This window comes from Sus scrofa, chromosome 1 (assembly GCF_000003025.6).
Source record: "Sus scrofa isolate TJ Tabasco breed Duroc chromosome 1, Sscrofa11.1, whole genome shotgun sequence".
Taxonomy (NCBI): domain Eukaryota; kingdom Metazoa; phylum Chordata; class Mammalia; order Artiodactyla; family Suidae; genus Sus; species Sus scrofa.
Genome location: NC_010443.5, coordinates 109,948,961 through 109,966,351, shown reverse-complemented (window position 1 = coordinate 109,966,351; position 17,391 = coordinate 109,948,961). Strand labels below are relative to the sequence as shown.

The window sequence follows — 17,391 nt, the reverse complement described above, 5'->3', positions numbered from 1 at the left end:
AATTATTTTAAAAACATTTAAGATTTTCACACTTAGAAATGTGAACTGTCGCTTTAAGACTTTAATTTCCTTGACACTTTAAAAATGCTTTGATAGAAGATGCTCATGATTCTTCATATTTAATTTCCTCAGTCCCGTAACCCCAAATCTGCCAATGTTAAACTTTTGATCTATTTCCGATCTTTAATACCTAAGTTATATTTATAGACAATGCTTAAACTGTGTCACAGCATGTATGATGTCATTGCTTCACACATCTCAAAGATGTCCAAAAGTCATAGTGTTTTTTGGTCATGACAGAAACTAGGAAAACTAGAGGGAGGAGAAAAAACACAATGTTCTGAACCACCTGCCAGGGACTTGAGTTTAGTCACATACATCCTTCTCAAAGGGGAAAAGTGCATGCCCTGCTATAGCTGAAAAGCACAAAGTGCTTTGTGAGCTTTGTTTTTAATACCAGATATATTATGATTTGCAGAAAAATACTTTTTCCTTCATTCCCATTTTCATCTTTTGATACCTACGGTTAATTGGCTCAAAAAAACTTGCAGCTATTTCTGAGGAAATTTAATAAAACATAACTCCCCAGCTGCTAACGCACTACCCATTAATTATTGCCATCATACAATGAGCAACTTTATGGTAAATTATTATACATTCCTAACCTCATTTCTATATTTTTCACTATCTTTCAAGATGCAATAACTAAGGTAATCACAGTGAAAGAGGCATAATACAAGGAAGACACCTTTGCACTTTTGATTTTTTCCTTTCAATTATTTTAGTATATTTTGTTACTGACATCAATTGAAACATAAATTCATGTTTATCAATTCTGTGCATCTCTGTGTTTTTTAATTAATGAAAGAGAAACAATGTACCTTTCTAAATGTACTTGCTCAGTAAAAAGCTTAGTATAAGTTTAAACTGAGCATCTCATGCATCAATGTGCCATTATCTGTTTTTTTGTTTGTTTCAGAACCTCCCACACAGCATATGGAGACTCCCAGGCTAGGGATCAAATCAGAGCTGTAGCCACCGGCCTACACCACAGCCACAGCAACTCCAAGAAGCGTCTATAACCTATACCACAGCTTGCAGAAACACCAGATCCTTAACCCACTGAGCGAGGCTAGGGATCAAACCCACATCCTCGTGGATACTAGTTGGGTTCGTTACTGCTGAGCCACAATGGGAATTCCCCATTAGTTTTAAGAATAACTTGTTCACTTTGCAAATGGGTTAAGGAGATTTTACTCTCCTCCATTTGTTTCAAACAAGGCCAGTTATGAATTAGGTTCTTTAGACATTTATTTATTAACAAGATTCAGTTTAATGACTACATAAAACTAAAAGATAAGTCAGTATAAGCTAGAGATGGTACATCGTGAAAAACTACAAGTGTGTCTTACTGAATATTAAGTTACAAAGGGAAACTTATGAGAAAAAATAAATTCTAAATATGTCAGTATGATATTACTCCAATCTGAATTAATCCAAACTGAAAGCAAACTAAAAACAGAAAAGAAAGTACTTCCAATTTGTTGGTTAAATGAAAAAATGCAAGGCATCTCATGTATGTTTCAAACTTTAAAACAAAGCAATTAATATTAAGTTCAAGATATTTATTACATTTTAACTAAAATTAATCACCAAAAGTTCTTAATCAATGAATATTAAGACAACCCACAGAATGGGAGAAAATCTTTGCAAATGAATCAACTGATAAGGGATTAATCTCCAAAATTTATAAACGCCTTCTGCAGCTCCATACCAAAAAAACAAACAACCCCATCAAAAAAATGGGCAGAAGTTCTAAACAGATTGTTCTCCAAAGAAGACATACAGATGGCCAAAATACACATGAAAAGATATTCAACATCACTCACTATTAGAGAAAAGCAAATCAAAACCACGATGAGGTACCACCTTACACCCTGGAGAGGGTGTGGAGAAAAAGGAACCTATCACACTGTTGGTGGGATTGTACATTGGTGCAACCACTGTGGAAAGCAGTATGGAGACTCCTCAGAAAACTGAACATAGAACTACCATTTGATCCAGCAATCCCACTCCTGGACATCTATCCAGAGAAAACCATGACTCACAAAGACACATGTACTCTGATGTTCATTGCAGCACTATTTACAACAGCCAAGACATGGAAACAACCTAAATGTCCATCGACAGAGGAATGGATCAAGAAGATGTGGTACATACACACAATGGAATATTACTCAGCCATTAAAAAGAACGAAATACCAGCATTTTTAGCAACATGGATGGACCTAGAAATTATCATGCTAAGTGAAGTCAGCCATACAATGAGACACCAACATCAAATGCTTTCACTGACATGTGGAATATGAAAAAAGGACAGGCTGAACTTCTTTGCAGAACAGATGCTGACTCCAAAGACACTGAAAAACTTATGGTCTCCTGAGGAGACAGTTTGGGGAGTGGGAGGATGTGCTCAGGTTGTGGGATGGAAATCCTGTGAAATTGGATTGTGATGATCATTATACAACTACAGTTGTGATAAAATCATTGAGTTAAAAAAAAAAAAAAAAAAGCATCTCCACTCCCTAAAAAAAAAAAATATATATTTATTACATTTTAACTAAAATTAATCACCAAAACAGTTCTTAATCAATGAATATTAAATTTCTGATTATAAGAGAAGTTGGTTTCTAAATATCACTGTATATGTGTATGAGTAGTTATGGGTATTAAACACCCAACCTAGAATGTAAAGTGAATGAGACTAGCAGCCAAATGACCTGGATTTTGGTCCCCTCCCTACCAATCACTATTATAACTACTTCATCACATCTAGGAAGTAATTTTCTTTTGTCAGTATATAAAAAAAATTAGTTCCTTAAAGTTATATTAGTCTAAGTCTTATGGCAATAAACAAAACTCAAATAAATAATAGAGGACAATCTGAAAATCTCTTAAATTGCTTTAGAAGGGAACATACGGTAGTTTCACCACATATTTACATATATTAATGCTGGGTGAAAAAATCCTAGCACAAGAAAAGAGATACGACAGCACACTTACCAGAAAAAAACCAATCTCATACTTAAAACCTGGATAGAGATAACCCATGTATGGGCAAATCAAGAATTAACATCATAAAATATATACCTAATCATTAATTTAAATCAGGTAAACTGAATTACTTACATCATCTTCATATTTAATGTGAATGTCTGTGATTTTTACTTGCACATTTTTAATTACTTGAGTTGCCAATTTTTCCAAAAATGTATCCTTTTTGGCTTCTTTTGGTTTGTCTATAAAAGCAGAAAAATACAAGTTTAAGACACAACCTGTAATCAATAACCAAAGAACAGCTAAGGTACTACTCAAAGGAAATTAAAACCTATTTTAGTGCCCTTGTTTTATTTTAGATTTTAATATGCAATTGCAAGAGTTATTTTTGAAGTTACATTGTAATCTAACATTCATTTTACCTTTGAAGACAGAAATCAAGTGGCAATGTGTATAAATAACACATGGCATAAAAACTACTTTTACCTACCTTTTGAGCGATCAAGACCTTTAAAAGGTTTCTTAAAATGTTTTTTGTGCTTTTTACGTTTACGTCCTTCTCAGTGGAAGCATTTTAGTGAGAAAAGGATAAAATTCAAGTTAGCAGACTAGAGGACAGAAAAGAAAACAAGAGACTTCTTCCTGACAGCAAAGCTTGGTATAATTCACCTTACTTTATTCTAAACTGACCTCTTATTTCAATACAAGCAAAAATTCACAAACTTTCTTTAGTCTAGAATAACCTTCCTCAGTCAAGATAATAACTTCGCAGATGCCACTATACAAAAATGGGACGAAATATCCACACACAATGCTTTCTGTAATATTTATGCCTTTGCACAATACAAAATTTAACTTTCAACATTACCAAAATATTGGAAATGTAATCATGACAGAATATAAAACTTTCAGAGAAAAGTTTTGATAAATGTGTGGTAAGAACAGAGGAACGCAAATGAAATGAATGGGTAGGTTGCTGACAGATGACTTCCTCACGAGCAGAATCCTTTAATAACTTGAGGATATAAAGAGAACAAAAAAGGGTAAACAATGAACATGAAATTAATAATTCTTTTAAAACCTTACCCAATTTTATTTGGCACCTCACTTCATGGCATTAACCCATGCATGCCTTATCCAACTTACAAATCTTTACATTCAATTGCCTACTGTGCATCAACTCCAGTCCATGCTCTTGGGACAGCCTCTGTATGGTCCCCATCTCCAACCTCCACTCTTAGCTCTGATCTAACATCATTCTACACTGCTACCAGACCTGCATCTTCTAAAATACTATTCGCAGCCTGTTCATTAATTCCCCGCTCAAAATTCCTTTCAAGGCCCTTTGGAGCCTGCCAGACAAAATGAAAAAATGTTTTGCAAGACACAAAGGTCCTTTCATGATGTAACCCCCTATCTCTCTGTCCTGTTCCATCTCTCCCCACTCATCCTTGCAGTGGATACTTCAGAAATACTACATATACTTTCCAAAACAAGCCATAACTTTCTAATGTCTACTGGCTCTACCTGAAGCATTCTCCAAACTTGGTTTGCTCTCCCTGAAGTTCTTCACCAGGTAAACTCCTAGGAGGCTTCCAAATCTCAGATCCAGCACTACCTCCTGCAGAAAGCCTTCTCTGACTCTTCCAAGCATCTCCAAGGCCATCTACCCCTGCACCTTACATAGACTTCCATTAAGCAGTGATTACACTGTATCTGAAGTATTTGCACAACTGACTTGTCACCAGGCAGGAGCATTAGCAGAGGAATTACCCCAATATCTGGACACAAAACACATGATACATATCTGTTCAAATGAATCCCAAAAATTCACATCTGGAACATTAAAATAAAACATATAAGTTCAGTTGATATTATACATATTTGAGGAAACATACATAGTATTTAGCTTGAAATTTAAATTTGTTCTTCCTTGGTATTTTAAAGCCAATTGTCCTGGTACTACAAAAACTAAGACTTAAATCCTGGACTATAAGCATAAAACCTCAAGTTTCAAGAAGAAAATACTTAATAAACATGCAACAAAATCTGGACTTTGCTATTACCAGTAGTTCTTGCCAAAGTGATGTTACCTAGATCTTTTTCATTTGTAAATTAAATATTCAGAAAAAGTTCTCAAAGAAATACCATTTGAAAAGAAACAATTCAGAAAGCTGGAATAGGCCTGAAAACCACTGTTCTTAGGTAGAAAACTTTTGGAGACAAAAGTCCAGCTGCCTGGGTTTAACATCTTCTTACCTGACCTCCTATCATCTATCTGGCTTCACCTATGTTCTAGCCCTTGTTCTGTCTTTGATCTCAATGTTAGATTCACCACGTTTAAACTTTTCCCAATAGTTTCAATATCTAATGTGAATACTACATATCTCTTTAGGGAGAATTTCTATTTAATCTCATGGATAATAAATTTATGATCCCTGGTCACTCATTAACACGGTTCTCAAATGTTTTGATCTCAGGGTCCCTCTCACACATTTGAGAACCTTAGAGAGCTTTTCATTAGTATAGGTTACAGCTATTGATATTTATCATATTGCAAATCAACACTGAAAATCTTTTTAATATTTATTAGTTCATTTAAAAAAAGTATGTGGTAGTACAGGCAATAGATATTAACAAAAAAAAAACTTTATTTCAACTTTTTTGTTGTAGTAAGAAGAGTGACATGGTTTTAGGATCTAACAAATCTCCTTAACGTCTGGCTTTTGTAGAAGACTACTGGATTCAAATCTCTGCTTCTGTGTTTGCTCTTTTGGGGTATGATGTTCAAATTGAAGTATGTGAAGAGTATCCGACCTGACTATAGACATGTAACAGGAAAAGAAAGGAACATCTTCATGGCCTTTTCATGCGATCATGAATACTACACCCAAACTCAACAAGCGGTAGTTTCTTTCTTAATTTATTTGGCTTTTTAGGGCCTCAGCTGCAGCATATGGAAGTTCTTGGACTAAGGGTTGAATCAGAGCCAGAGCTGCCAGCCTCCACTACAGCCAGAGCAACACGGGATCCAGGATGTCTGTGACCTACACTGCAACTCACAGCAATGCCAGATCCTTAACCCACTGAGCAAGGCCAGGGATTGAACCCGCATCCTCATGGATACTAGTTGGGTTCATTTCCACTGAGCCACACAGGAACTCCAACGAGTAGTAGTTTCTTAAAGTTGCACCTCAGAACCTAAAACTCCATCCATGAAATTTTTTGTCCGAATTAAAATCAGTCTACCATGCACTTTTATACATTCATAATTGGAACTTTTGTAGATTTATAATTTTTACCATATACTGCAAACACCAAACATATGAAAATACTGCTTCACTGAATCATGCAGATACTACAATTGTTGAATCACTACATCATGTAACATCAAAAATCGTAGTTAATACAACTGCAAATTTCATCAGAAAAGTCTCTACACATGGGAAGCCATCGAGCTCAAGGTGGCAAATACAAGTTCCCCAAACTTCCAATTTTTTTCAAAAGCTCAAATCTTACTGCTGGCAACAAACACCGTCAGTTATTTCTTTCTTGAAGTTGTTTTGTTGAAGTGTCTGCCAAACACCCAAATCTGAATAATTATAGTCTGTCAGCCATTCTTCCAAGAAAAACACCTTTCCACGAAAAAAGCAACTAGTTCCACTGACAACTTAAACAACTACACACATATTTTTTCCTTGAGATAATCATCCTACTTCAGGCTGCAGACGTGCCTTACATGTGATTCCTCTTCTGTCACAAAACAAAGACACATCTACTCAAGAGCTTTAGTTTATTAAAATTAAAGTAGGGAATTCTCTGATGGCCTAGCAGTTGAGGCTCCTCCATTCTCACCGCTATGGCTCTGGTTGCTGCTGTGCAGCGTGGGTTAAATCCCTGGCCCAGGAATTCCCACATACTGCCTGTGTGGCAAAAAAAGAAAAGAAAAAAAAATACCAAAAAGGAAAAGAAAAAAAAAAAAAAAAAAAACCCAAGGGAAAACCTGAAATAAATGTTGCAACTCTCATTTTTAAAAAATTAAATTAAAATTTTTCTATTTCATCAAGGACATTCTTAAGTAAAATGGTGCTTTTTTCCATTTTATTTTGCTTTTCACTGTGAGTGACTCGTAAATGATGACTACTGACAGTACATTTTGGTGCCACTGCCTTGAGAGCCAGCAATTTTATGCAACATTGCTTTTGCATCATGAGCACTAACATCAACAGAGTGAAAAATCAAATAATGTTTCAGGAATAACATGAAAACAGTTTTGACTTTTCGGGAAACACTGCTCTAAAAAAAATTTTTTTTAATGAAGAAAGACTATACACTCAGAAACTGAACAAAGGAAAGGATAATAAAGTATACATTAAATCCTAGCCAACTAAATAAAACTATCATCAACAAATTTACTATTCTCATTTAAGAATCGTCAAATTGGAGTTCCTACTGTGGCACAGTGGAAACGAATCTGACTAGGAACCATGAGGTTGTGGGTTCAATCCTTGGCCTCATTCACTGGGTTAAAGATCTAGTGTTGCCTTGAGCTGTGGTGTAGGTCACAGACCCAGCTCGGATCCTGTGTTGTGGTGGCTGTGGCATAGGGTAGCAGCTGTAGCTCCGATTAGACCCCTAGCCTGGGAACTTCCATATGCCTCAGGTGCAGTCCTAAAAAAAGCAAAAAAAAAAAATCATCAAATTTTAGGCCTAGTTTGTTTTTTGTTGTTTTTGTTTGTCTGTTGCTTTGTTTTGTTAATCCAGGCTACCATACTTTTGGAATAAAAGGAAACTAGATCAAAGAGGTTTTCCTTATAGTGACCTCTGTTTGGGTTTTTTGTTTTGTTTGCTTGTTTGTTTTTAAGCAATGCTGCCCACCCAAAGATTTTGTTACATATTTGAATGGGCCAATGGAATTCATTTGTATCCTGAAGGCACACTGCCACGAGTAGGATCAGAAAACACTGCCCAGCAAAGTACAGAAAGCTGGTTCAAATACCACCTACAAAACTGGACAGTGATTCTTGAGTATCTCCACATTATCTTTTATATTAAAGTACTCTTAAGACAAATTAACACAGTCCACCACACTTACTAAAGGGGCAGAATCATTCAAAGAAACTCCCTTCGGGTTAATTTCATTCAATACTGTGAAATTTGCCAGGCAAATTCTTCTTCCATTTGCCATAATGAATCTAAATATTAAAGAAGTTTCTAGCAGCAGAAGTAATTCTACCATAATGCTTATTACTGTTTACATTTTGAGATAGAGACCCCATTTTCCATTTACTCAATGACTGAGTACAAGCTCCTGAAGTTATAGAAACTATAAATAAATCAAATTACTGTTTAAAATATTAGAAATTATTTCAATGTGCCTATTAAACTTCCTAGAATCCTATTGTAAATCTTAAGGCAGACAGCCTTCAAATTTGCCTTTTATGAAGACTCAAATTTCAATATGCTGTACAGCACAGTAGTCTACAGGTGCCTCCAAAGCTACTAGAGAGGTGAAGCAAATCAGAGAGGATATGAGAAGAAAGGCAGAGAAAGATCTCTTACCAAGGTTCTAAATAAAGTCTCACTCCAAAAAAGCTTCCATGTTTTGCCTTTTAGAAGTTTGAAAACCACTGCTCTAGGGGAGGAAGCGCTTAATTGAGAAACTGCTATACTATAAAACTAAAGTCAAAAGGGCAGTCTGGATAGATCAAATTGTAAGTTTGACAAGGACAGGAGATCATGTCTGTTTCAGCCCATGAACATTCAACATCCATCATAGTGCTTGCCACAGAAAGACAGTATTTGGTGAATGAATAAATGGCTGCAGAAGGGAGGGAAAAAGAAATGATGGTAAAGGGGAAAAACAAGAATTACATTTCCATATTTTCTAAAAGGATGATACGTCACCATATGAATGCCATTAAAAGCACAAGCATGGATAAAAATTTAATTTTATATATAGCTGAATATAATTAACCATGCATACCCACCAGGCTTGATGTCCTTGTAAACAAAGCTTTCCAAGCCATATATGAACTCCCCTGAATGTGCGCCTGCATCCGCATGGCAGCAATAACCAAAACGCAGAGCATTTTAAAAGACACCTTTAATTTCACATGTAAAATATGTCTAAACTAAATACAAAGAATTAGAAATCATGCAGCTGAACAAGTAAAACCCAGTGACACCAAAACCACTTAGTTCTAAGGAAATAGTTTCAATGACACCATTTGCATTCTTTCAACATACAAACTTTGTTTTCATAACCTTAAAACAAAAAAGCCTTAATAATTAAAATTATAACAATTAATAATTTCAAGTCAAGCAAAACAGACGAATATCAATTACGGATAATGTCTCACTGATTTGACAAACCTTCAAACAGAGAAAAAGTCTATTTTGGTTCCTTTTGCCCTCCACTTTGCCATTTTCAGAATGAAATACTGTTGTGATATTTAAGCTAATTTTAGAGACAGGAAGAGCTTCAAGAGGAAAAGGTGGACAGATGGAGTTCCCTCTGTGGCTCAGCAGTTAACGAATCTGACTAGCAACCATGAGGACACAGGTTCGATCCCTGGCCTCACTCAGTGGGTTAAGGATCCAGTGTTGCCATGAGCTGTGGTGTAGGTCACAGACACAGCTCAGATCCCACTTTGCTGTGGCTGTGGTGGAGGCCAGCGGCTACAGCTCTGATTTGACCCCTAGCCTCCATATGTCCAGGGTATGGCCCAAAAAATACAACAAAAAAAAAAAGAAAGAAAGAAAGAAAGAAAGAAAAGGGGGACAGAGAAAGGACCAGCAGTTTGGGCAATTAAAAAATACTGACAGTCATATGATAAATTTTGACTTGTAATTGGCCCAAAATTATGATATCACCATATTATGAGAGAATAGAAGGGGAATTTAGGGTGAAAAAAGATGGTAAGAGTGGTAAACTCCTGTCTACCATAACAAGTAATCCAAAATAATGCCTTACATTAATAAATTAGATAACCACAGAATGTAAATACTTCTGAAACGACAGTTCCCTCTAAGGAGTGCATCCAGCGGGTAGAGAAGTGTGGAACAGGACACTCACACTTTCATCATAAGTCTTTCCAAAAAAACTATTTGACTTTAACGTTAACTCTAAAATTTTAGAGTTTTTGTTAAAATTAACATTTTGAAATACAGAATCCACATAGTATTTGAAAACTCTTCTGGCCTTGCCAGGGATTTAATATCTCCCTTTACCTTACAACAGTCTTTCCAGGAAAATAAACTCACTGCAATGAAACAAAAGAAGAAAGGAGTTTACTTTTATAGCTAAGCAAACTCTCTAGAAATGAGCTTATAGTTATATTTCAATTTTCTTTTTTCCCCCCACACAATAGTGGGCAGCACTCTATTTTAACAAATGAAACAAATAAGTAAAAATACTTTTTTAAAGCAGATCGACCTGATCTATTTTCATTTTTATCATCTGCTGATTAGAGCTGAATCACTTCCTGTCCTTACTCTGGGTCTCCATATGTATGTGATAGTGCTTTCATGCTTTTAAAATCATGAAATGAGTGGAAAAATCATAAGTATGAAGAAAGTAAGGTAATCAAGTAAAAATTATTATTTAATAATTGTGAAATGGAAAGCACCTAAAGGTGAGGGTTGTTTCTTTTCATATGAATAACATTATATGAAAATAGGATTCCATATTCATAGAGACTAGAAAAAATACTTTTATGCAGTCAAGATAATTAAATGTATTTGACAATTAATAAGAAAAAATCTCTATCAACATATTTCCCAGTTCTTGAATTCGTCTCTTTTATACTCAGAAAGTTTTTCTGACAAATCGAATACTACAATGTTAAAACTAAGTTTCACTTTCTGAATTTTACTTCTATCCCCAAAAAACCTAAACTTTACCATCTAAGAAGCTACAGTGCAATCATTATACATACATAAGCCTAAGAGGCCCATTTATACAAGCTTAATACTGCAGATGTTCATTTCCTACAGATAGATCAAATCATCCTTAACAGCCTCTCTGCCAAACTTAAACACAGAAGCTTCATAAGTATTGAAGATTTCAGGGGTCAAAATTTCATAGGCACGTAATACAAAATATATAGCAAGTTATCTCTTTGCTGATTAAGCTGTCAATTCCGAAACCAGGAGAAAGTATATACTATGTTTTTTCTTATACTTCCCTGGAAACACTAAAATATTTTTTAAGCAATCACAGCTATTTCCATTCAAAAAAAAAAAAAATGAGGGAAATATATCTTTATATATATTATAAGTTATAAGTGTACAACTACATGTTATAGCAATATGTCTAGGCATTTATAAATATGCCTACTGCTGATTATGTATGCATTACCAAAATATATTTAATCTGAACTATATCAAGAAAGAAATGAAATTCTAGTACTCTCCAAGCCTTCCTCATTTTTATAATACTATTTCCATACATACTAATTAACCAAAGGTGAATGAAAAGAAATACACTGAATTGTCATAAAACAAAACTACAACCACCTTACTTTATTTGGTACATGAAAGTAACAGAAATGAAGAAAACTGTTTTTGTAGAAATTTAGATCCTTAAGCTTCAGAAGAAACACAAGACATGGTTAAGCATGAAAAGAGAAATGGAAGAAAACGTTTAGGCTTTAAAAATTTCTACCATTCTGAAATCTAATATCCAGCACAAATGAACATCTCCACAGAAAAGAAAATCATGGACTTGGAAAATAGACTTGTGGCTGCCGGATGGGAGACAGAAGGAGTGGGAGGGATCGGGAGCTTGGGCTTATCAGACACAACTTAGAATAGATTTACAAGGAGATCCTGCTGAGTAGCATTGAGAACTATGTTTAAATAGTCATATTGCAACAGAACAAAGGGTGGGGGGAAAAAACATGTATACATGTAAGAATAACTTGATCCCCTTGCTGTACAGTGGGAAAAAAAATAAATTAATAAAAAAAAATTTCTACCATTAAGATAGCCTCTGTATTTTAAGTATTTAAGTATTTTTTTCATGAAAGAATCAATAATTCTGAATAAAAGAAATCATCTGGTCAAAAAAGAATTAGAATCACCGACAAGGAATTTTAATGAGCAAGCTATTTTTAAGATATTTCTTATTAATTTAATTAAATATTAGCAGCCTAAGCTAGGAAAAGAAATATTATTAAATCTAAATATAATTGCTGTCATTTCTAACTCCACAGTTGCCATATCTTTTAAGAGAGACCAAAGAGAAATGACTTAGCATTTCTGGTACCATCTGCTCTCATCACAGAAATATATAAACATGGCACCAAATGATATAAAAATGATATAAAATGCTGGTAACTCTCATACCCCAACTGGCAGTCGGGGTATAATCTGACTTGAAAGAGAAAAACAAACTGGAGGTTTGGAAAAGTCCTTCAGCAAATCACCCACAGACTATTCTTTTTCATCTTATCCTTATTCTTGCCCCATAAACCTTATCAAAACAGTCACCAGAGTTATTTTTAGATAAAAACGAAGCACTAAAACTTAGGCAAGATGTTAAAATGTTGAAATCTGAAGAATAAAATGTATTAAAATATCCTATATAATAGAGATATTTTAATCAATATTAAAGATATATAGCTAGGAATAAAATTACAGCACTATTTCCTCTAAACATTATTTCATATACTGAACTCAATTATCTTCCAAGAACACAGGTGAAAACGTAGACAAAGAAACCATTAACCATGGCAAAAACAAATGGCTTGCAAGCACTCAAAAGAATTTGGGAAGTCTCCATAAAGCAGCATAGTAAAAATGACTAGTTAAGAAAAGCTGGAAAATTAAACTGGCAGTAAGATAAAACAATCACATCAAAGGCAATGTGAGTCACTAAAGTCTTTATAATAAATATTTTGAGATATGATTTTAAAAGAAGGTTCTTTCTTTGGAACTACAGCTTATGAAGGCCTGTGAAAGAATCCTTTTTACAGTGCATTAAATATATCAAAAATATAAGTATATGTACATTTATCTAAAATATAAACTTATTGTACCTTTTTCTGCTGCTTTTTGAAGGGCTTCTTCAATTCGGGATAGCTCTTTCTGTTTACTGTCTTGCAAGGATTTTTCTTCTTTTTCAGCATCATATTTAATACCTAAAAATATATATTTAAATACATAAATAAAAGCAATTAATCAATAAACAAATAAGAAAAGTTCAACCTCATTATGATACTGTGTGCGTAGTATGTCATTTTTTTTTTTTTTTTTGGCTAAGTCAAAAACATTTATATTCTTTGGTTTCGTGAAAAAATTTAAACATAAAGTGATTCCCACTTATATACAAAGCTTATATCAAAAGGAAAAGGAGGAAGGAAAGGAATTAAAAGGAGAAAGAAGATAGTAAAAAGGATAACAGGAGGAAAGGGTGAATAGAAGGGTGAAAGGTAGAACAGAGGGAGGCAGAAAATACATCAAAAAATTCCCAGTTATTATATCTGAGCGGTAAAATTGTAACTGCAAAAAAGAATGTAATATTCAATGCCAGTGGGTATCAGCATAAGACTGATAAAAAGACTTTCAGAAAGTAATTCAAGAATATGTATCAATAATCATTAAAATATATAAATGCTTTTTTATCTAGTAATCTCATTTCTGATTATGCATCCTAAGGAAATAATACTGAAGAATAAATATTATCTAAAGAAGGAGTTTATGATGTTCACGGTAACAGCAAAAAACAGTGGGCAGCCCACAAAAGAGTATCATATAGCTTTTCAAAATTGTTACTACCACCATGAAAACTGTGAGGCATATCAAATATACATATACTAGAGTTCCCTGGTTTTATATATATATAAAACACACTCACACACACACACACACGCACACACGTAGTGAAAAAGACAGATCCATGTTGTATACATAACGGGGTAAATACTAGATCAAATCAAGTATGTATACAAGTAAAGACTGGAAAACAAAACATAAAAATAAAAATTGTGTTTCTTTCATGGTTCAGAATATACAAGTAATTTTTCCCTAAAATATCCAAACTTTTCTTAACATTATATTAAAAAACATTAATAATGAATTTGTTACTTTAAAAATAACATTTTAAAACATTCATTAAAAATTAAAATATTATAATTTATAATGAAAATATTACCTATTTTGCAAACATTTTTGAAAGAACATTCATTCAATCCAAAGCAACAAAATGGGAAAAAAATTTTCATCTGCAGATTAATAAAACAGTACATTTTTTAAAACTTACTTTCATTCCCAAAAGTAAATCTATCTAATGCATCTCAAGCTAATAGGAAGTCTCAGTTTACAAAATAATTATTCAGGAGTTCCCATCGTGATGCAGCAGAAACGAATCCAACTAAGAATCATGAGATTGCAGGTTTGATTCCTGGCCTCACTCAGTGGGTTAAGGATCCGGCATTGCCATGAGCTGTGGTGTAGGTTGCAGACGGGGCTCTGATCCTGCATTGCTGTGACTGTGGCATAGGCCAGCAGCTGTAGCTCTGATTGGACCCCTAACCTGGGAACCTCCATATGCCACAGATGTGGCCCTAAAAAGCAAAAATAAAATAATTATCCATAGAGAATAGAATAATTTCACAAATGGTTGAAATTATTCTTTCCAACAATACTATAAAAATATTTTATATACAAATGTGTGTATATATGTAAAATGTAGGTTTATGTGTAGATATACAGATGATTATTTAAATTAGCTACTATTTTAGTAAACATATTAAAATAATTAGGCTAAGTAAAAATTTAACTTAATTTGATGTTACTGAATGGTTATAATCTAATGTAACATACTTGCTCCTGGGACAATAAGCAGGTATAATCCCTCTAGGGTCGCAACAACAGCTTCTCCATAAAGGTTCTTCCAAGGAATCTTCAAAGTTAATTTATCTAAAGAAACATAATTTCAGCCTTATTTGGTTGCTCATGAAGATACACATTTCTCACTTTCCATCAAGAAAAAACGCATACAAAACCCTTCACACATATAGTATGTATATTACTCAGAAAAAAAGATAAAACCTAACAGTTTAAAAGATCTTTTCCATATTAATTACTATTAAAAGTCACTATTCACATGGTACTTTATATTTTTCAAATTTTTTAAACTATTATTTCATTTAATATTCTCAAACTGTTAGAAGACTGAACCAACTATTACTTCAGTTTTGAAATTAAAAGGAAAAGGCAGGACTTCTCTGCGGGCTCAGCAAAATAAGAATTCGGGGTTGTCACTGCTATAGCTCTAGTTACAGCTGTGGCGAGGGTATGATCTCTGGTCTGAGAACTTCCACATGTTGTGGGTGTGGCCAAAAAGCAAAAAAAAAAAGAAAGAAAAGAAAAGGAAAGGCAGTCACATACAGGTTAAATTAATTGCTTAAATCCACCCAAGTCATCAGTGAAACCAGAAGTGTTACTCTTCTTCACTAAGATTTGATGGTCTGAATACTGTACATGCTGTTCTAGCCACACTTGCAATTACATCTCTACAGCACTAATGCAAAATAATATCTGTACAAGATCCCAGAAACTGAAGAGAAGAGTACCAAAGGAACAGAACTTTGACACTATGCCAAACTGCTACAACTGGGAGAGGCCAACCCTAAGGCATGGTATGCTGTCTTTTGATTAGTAAGTATCATGAGTTACAGTCAGCTGAGATCAATTATATTCCAAATAACTCTGGAATATGTTCTGCCTTTCATGATTAAAGATCACATGAAAGGCAGAACATATCTTCCCTCTTAGATATAACATTATTCATATCAGGTCCTTCAGAGACTTCCCTGCAGGAACTTTTTCACCTGTAATATTGATGAACTGTGCCCCAACTGTCACTAAGCCAAGTTTGGAGTTTCATGGGAAAAGGCTACACAAAGCAGGAGAGAAAAGACAAGATGAACATATTCTCAGCTAAATCTTGAAATGGACAAAATCGGTCTTCGCTATCTTTCCACACTTATTTCTTTACTCTTTTCCCAATCTCTAGTATGCCCTCTTTCCAGGTCTCCAGGCAGTCAAGGTCCCAATCCACCCTCAGCTATATTAGAGCAATTCTATCCAAACCTTTTCCATCCCCAAGGTTTTCCATGTTCCAAAATAAAATAGCCTCTTTCATCACAATTTAAAAAATAACGGCCCTATAAAAGCTTCTCCATGCTAATGATTAAGACTCAAGAGAAAAGAACTAATTCAACTAAATCATGCTAATATGTGAATGGCTAAGTTACTTATACCACCAGAATCACTAGCACTTTCAAATAAAGATGTTGAAAGCTCAAACCACTGTTAAACAGGTAAGAAGCTGTAGAAGAAATAAAATAATGCAGTGTAAGGGAGAGTATCTAGATGGCTATGGAGGTAAACCAGTTTTAGCTGGGAATCTCTTCCCAGGGTTAATAATCTCAAATTACTTCTCCATCTAACTTTTTATTTTTCTTCAGCTTGTAAACCTGCTAAATTTCTTATATGGTTCCCACTTTAGAGGAGCGCAGAGGAAATGCCAGTATACTTCTGGGTCATTTCTAAGTCTTCTGATTTTACAGTGGGTACCACCTATATTCATAATAGATAGTGTTATATTTGTAATTATCTCATCAACTCCTAAAAAACTGATTTGATTGCCTTCTTGGTGAGCCTAAGACTGAAAAAGTGAGATATCCCCCTTAACATTCCAAAAAGAGATTATCTGTTCTCTAAACATTCTCTTCTCTCCATTTACCCGAGCCCATTCATTCAGTTAGTTTTATCACTGCCTACCTTTTCAGAGATCAGGAAATTTTTAAAGTTTTTAAGTAAAAAGAGTACTGATAAATATGCCTAATTCTTAGAAAACCAAAACATCCTTGAGCATACTTAGCCCACTAAGTCTACAAGTTAGGTATAATATTATAACCTAACAGTAAGTTAGTAGCTAACATAAACCCCCTAAAAGCCCCCAAACAGGGATAAGTATAAAGAAAATATGCACTGCATCCTTACATGTAAAGGGTCTCTCATAACTCAATGAGTTACCCTGAGGGAAGACATTAAATTCTTATAATACTTTAAAAGCAAAGAGAATAAATTGTGAACTATTAGAAAAGTTCATCCAAAATATAAATCTAGTTGTAAAATACAATGAATAATGTAAAAATTCTTTAGCCAAATATAACCATCCAACACCCTGGAAATAAGATATCAATATTATGTCCTAATTTTATATCTCTGTAACTTCTTTGAAGACAAAAATATCATATTCACCCTTGCCTCCCCACATCTACATATCTCAAAGGTAAAAGAAGGGGAGTTCCCATAGTG

At 34.2% G+C, this 17,391-nt stretch overlaps 1 protein-coding gene across 4 annotated transcripts in view; it reads right to left on the bottom strand.

Annotated features, from left to right (window-relative positions):
* VPS13C (vacuolar protein sorting 13 homolog C) overlaps nucleotides 1-17,391 on the bottom strand; it is a 174,251-nt gene that overhangs the window by 139,168 nt on the left and 17,692 nt on the right. For 2 of the 4 annotated variants that reach the window (XM_021094362.1, XM_021094370.1), the window contains exons 4-8: nucleotides 14,887-14,982; nucleotides 13,101-13,202; nucleotides 9,048-9,110; nucleotides 3,548-3,613; nucleotides 3,190-3,299 (exon numbers count right to left, since the gene is read on the bottom strand). In XM_021094362.1, coding sequence (XP_020950021.1) covers nucleotides 3,190-3,299; nucleotides 3,548-3,613; nucleotides 9,048-9,110; nucleotides 13,101-13,202; nucleotides 14,887-14,982 — 437 coding nt within the window. The remainder of the gene's footprint in view (nucleotides 1-3,189; nucleotides 3,300-3,547; nucleotides 3,614-9,047; nucleotides 9,111-13,100; nucleotides 13,203-14,886; nucleotides 14,983-17,391) is intronic. The other 2 variants (XM_021094365.1, XM_021094373.1) reach the window with 1 other exon arrangement.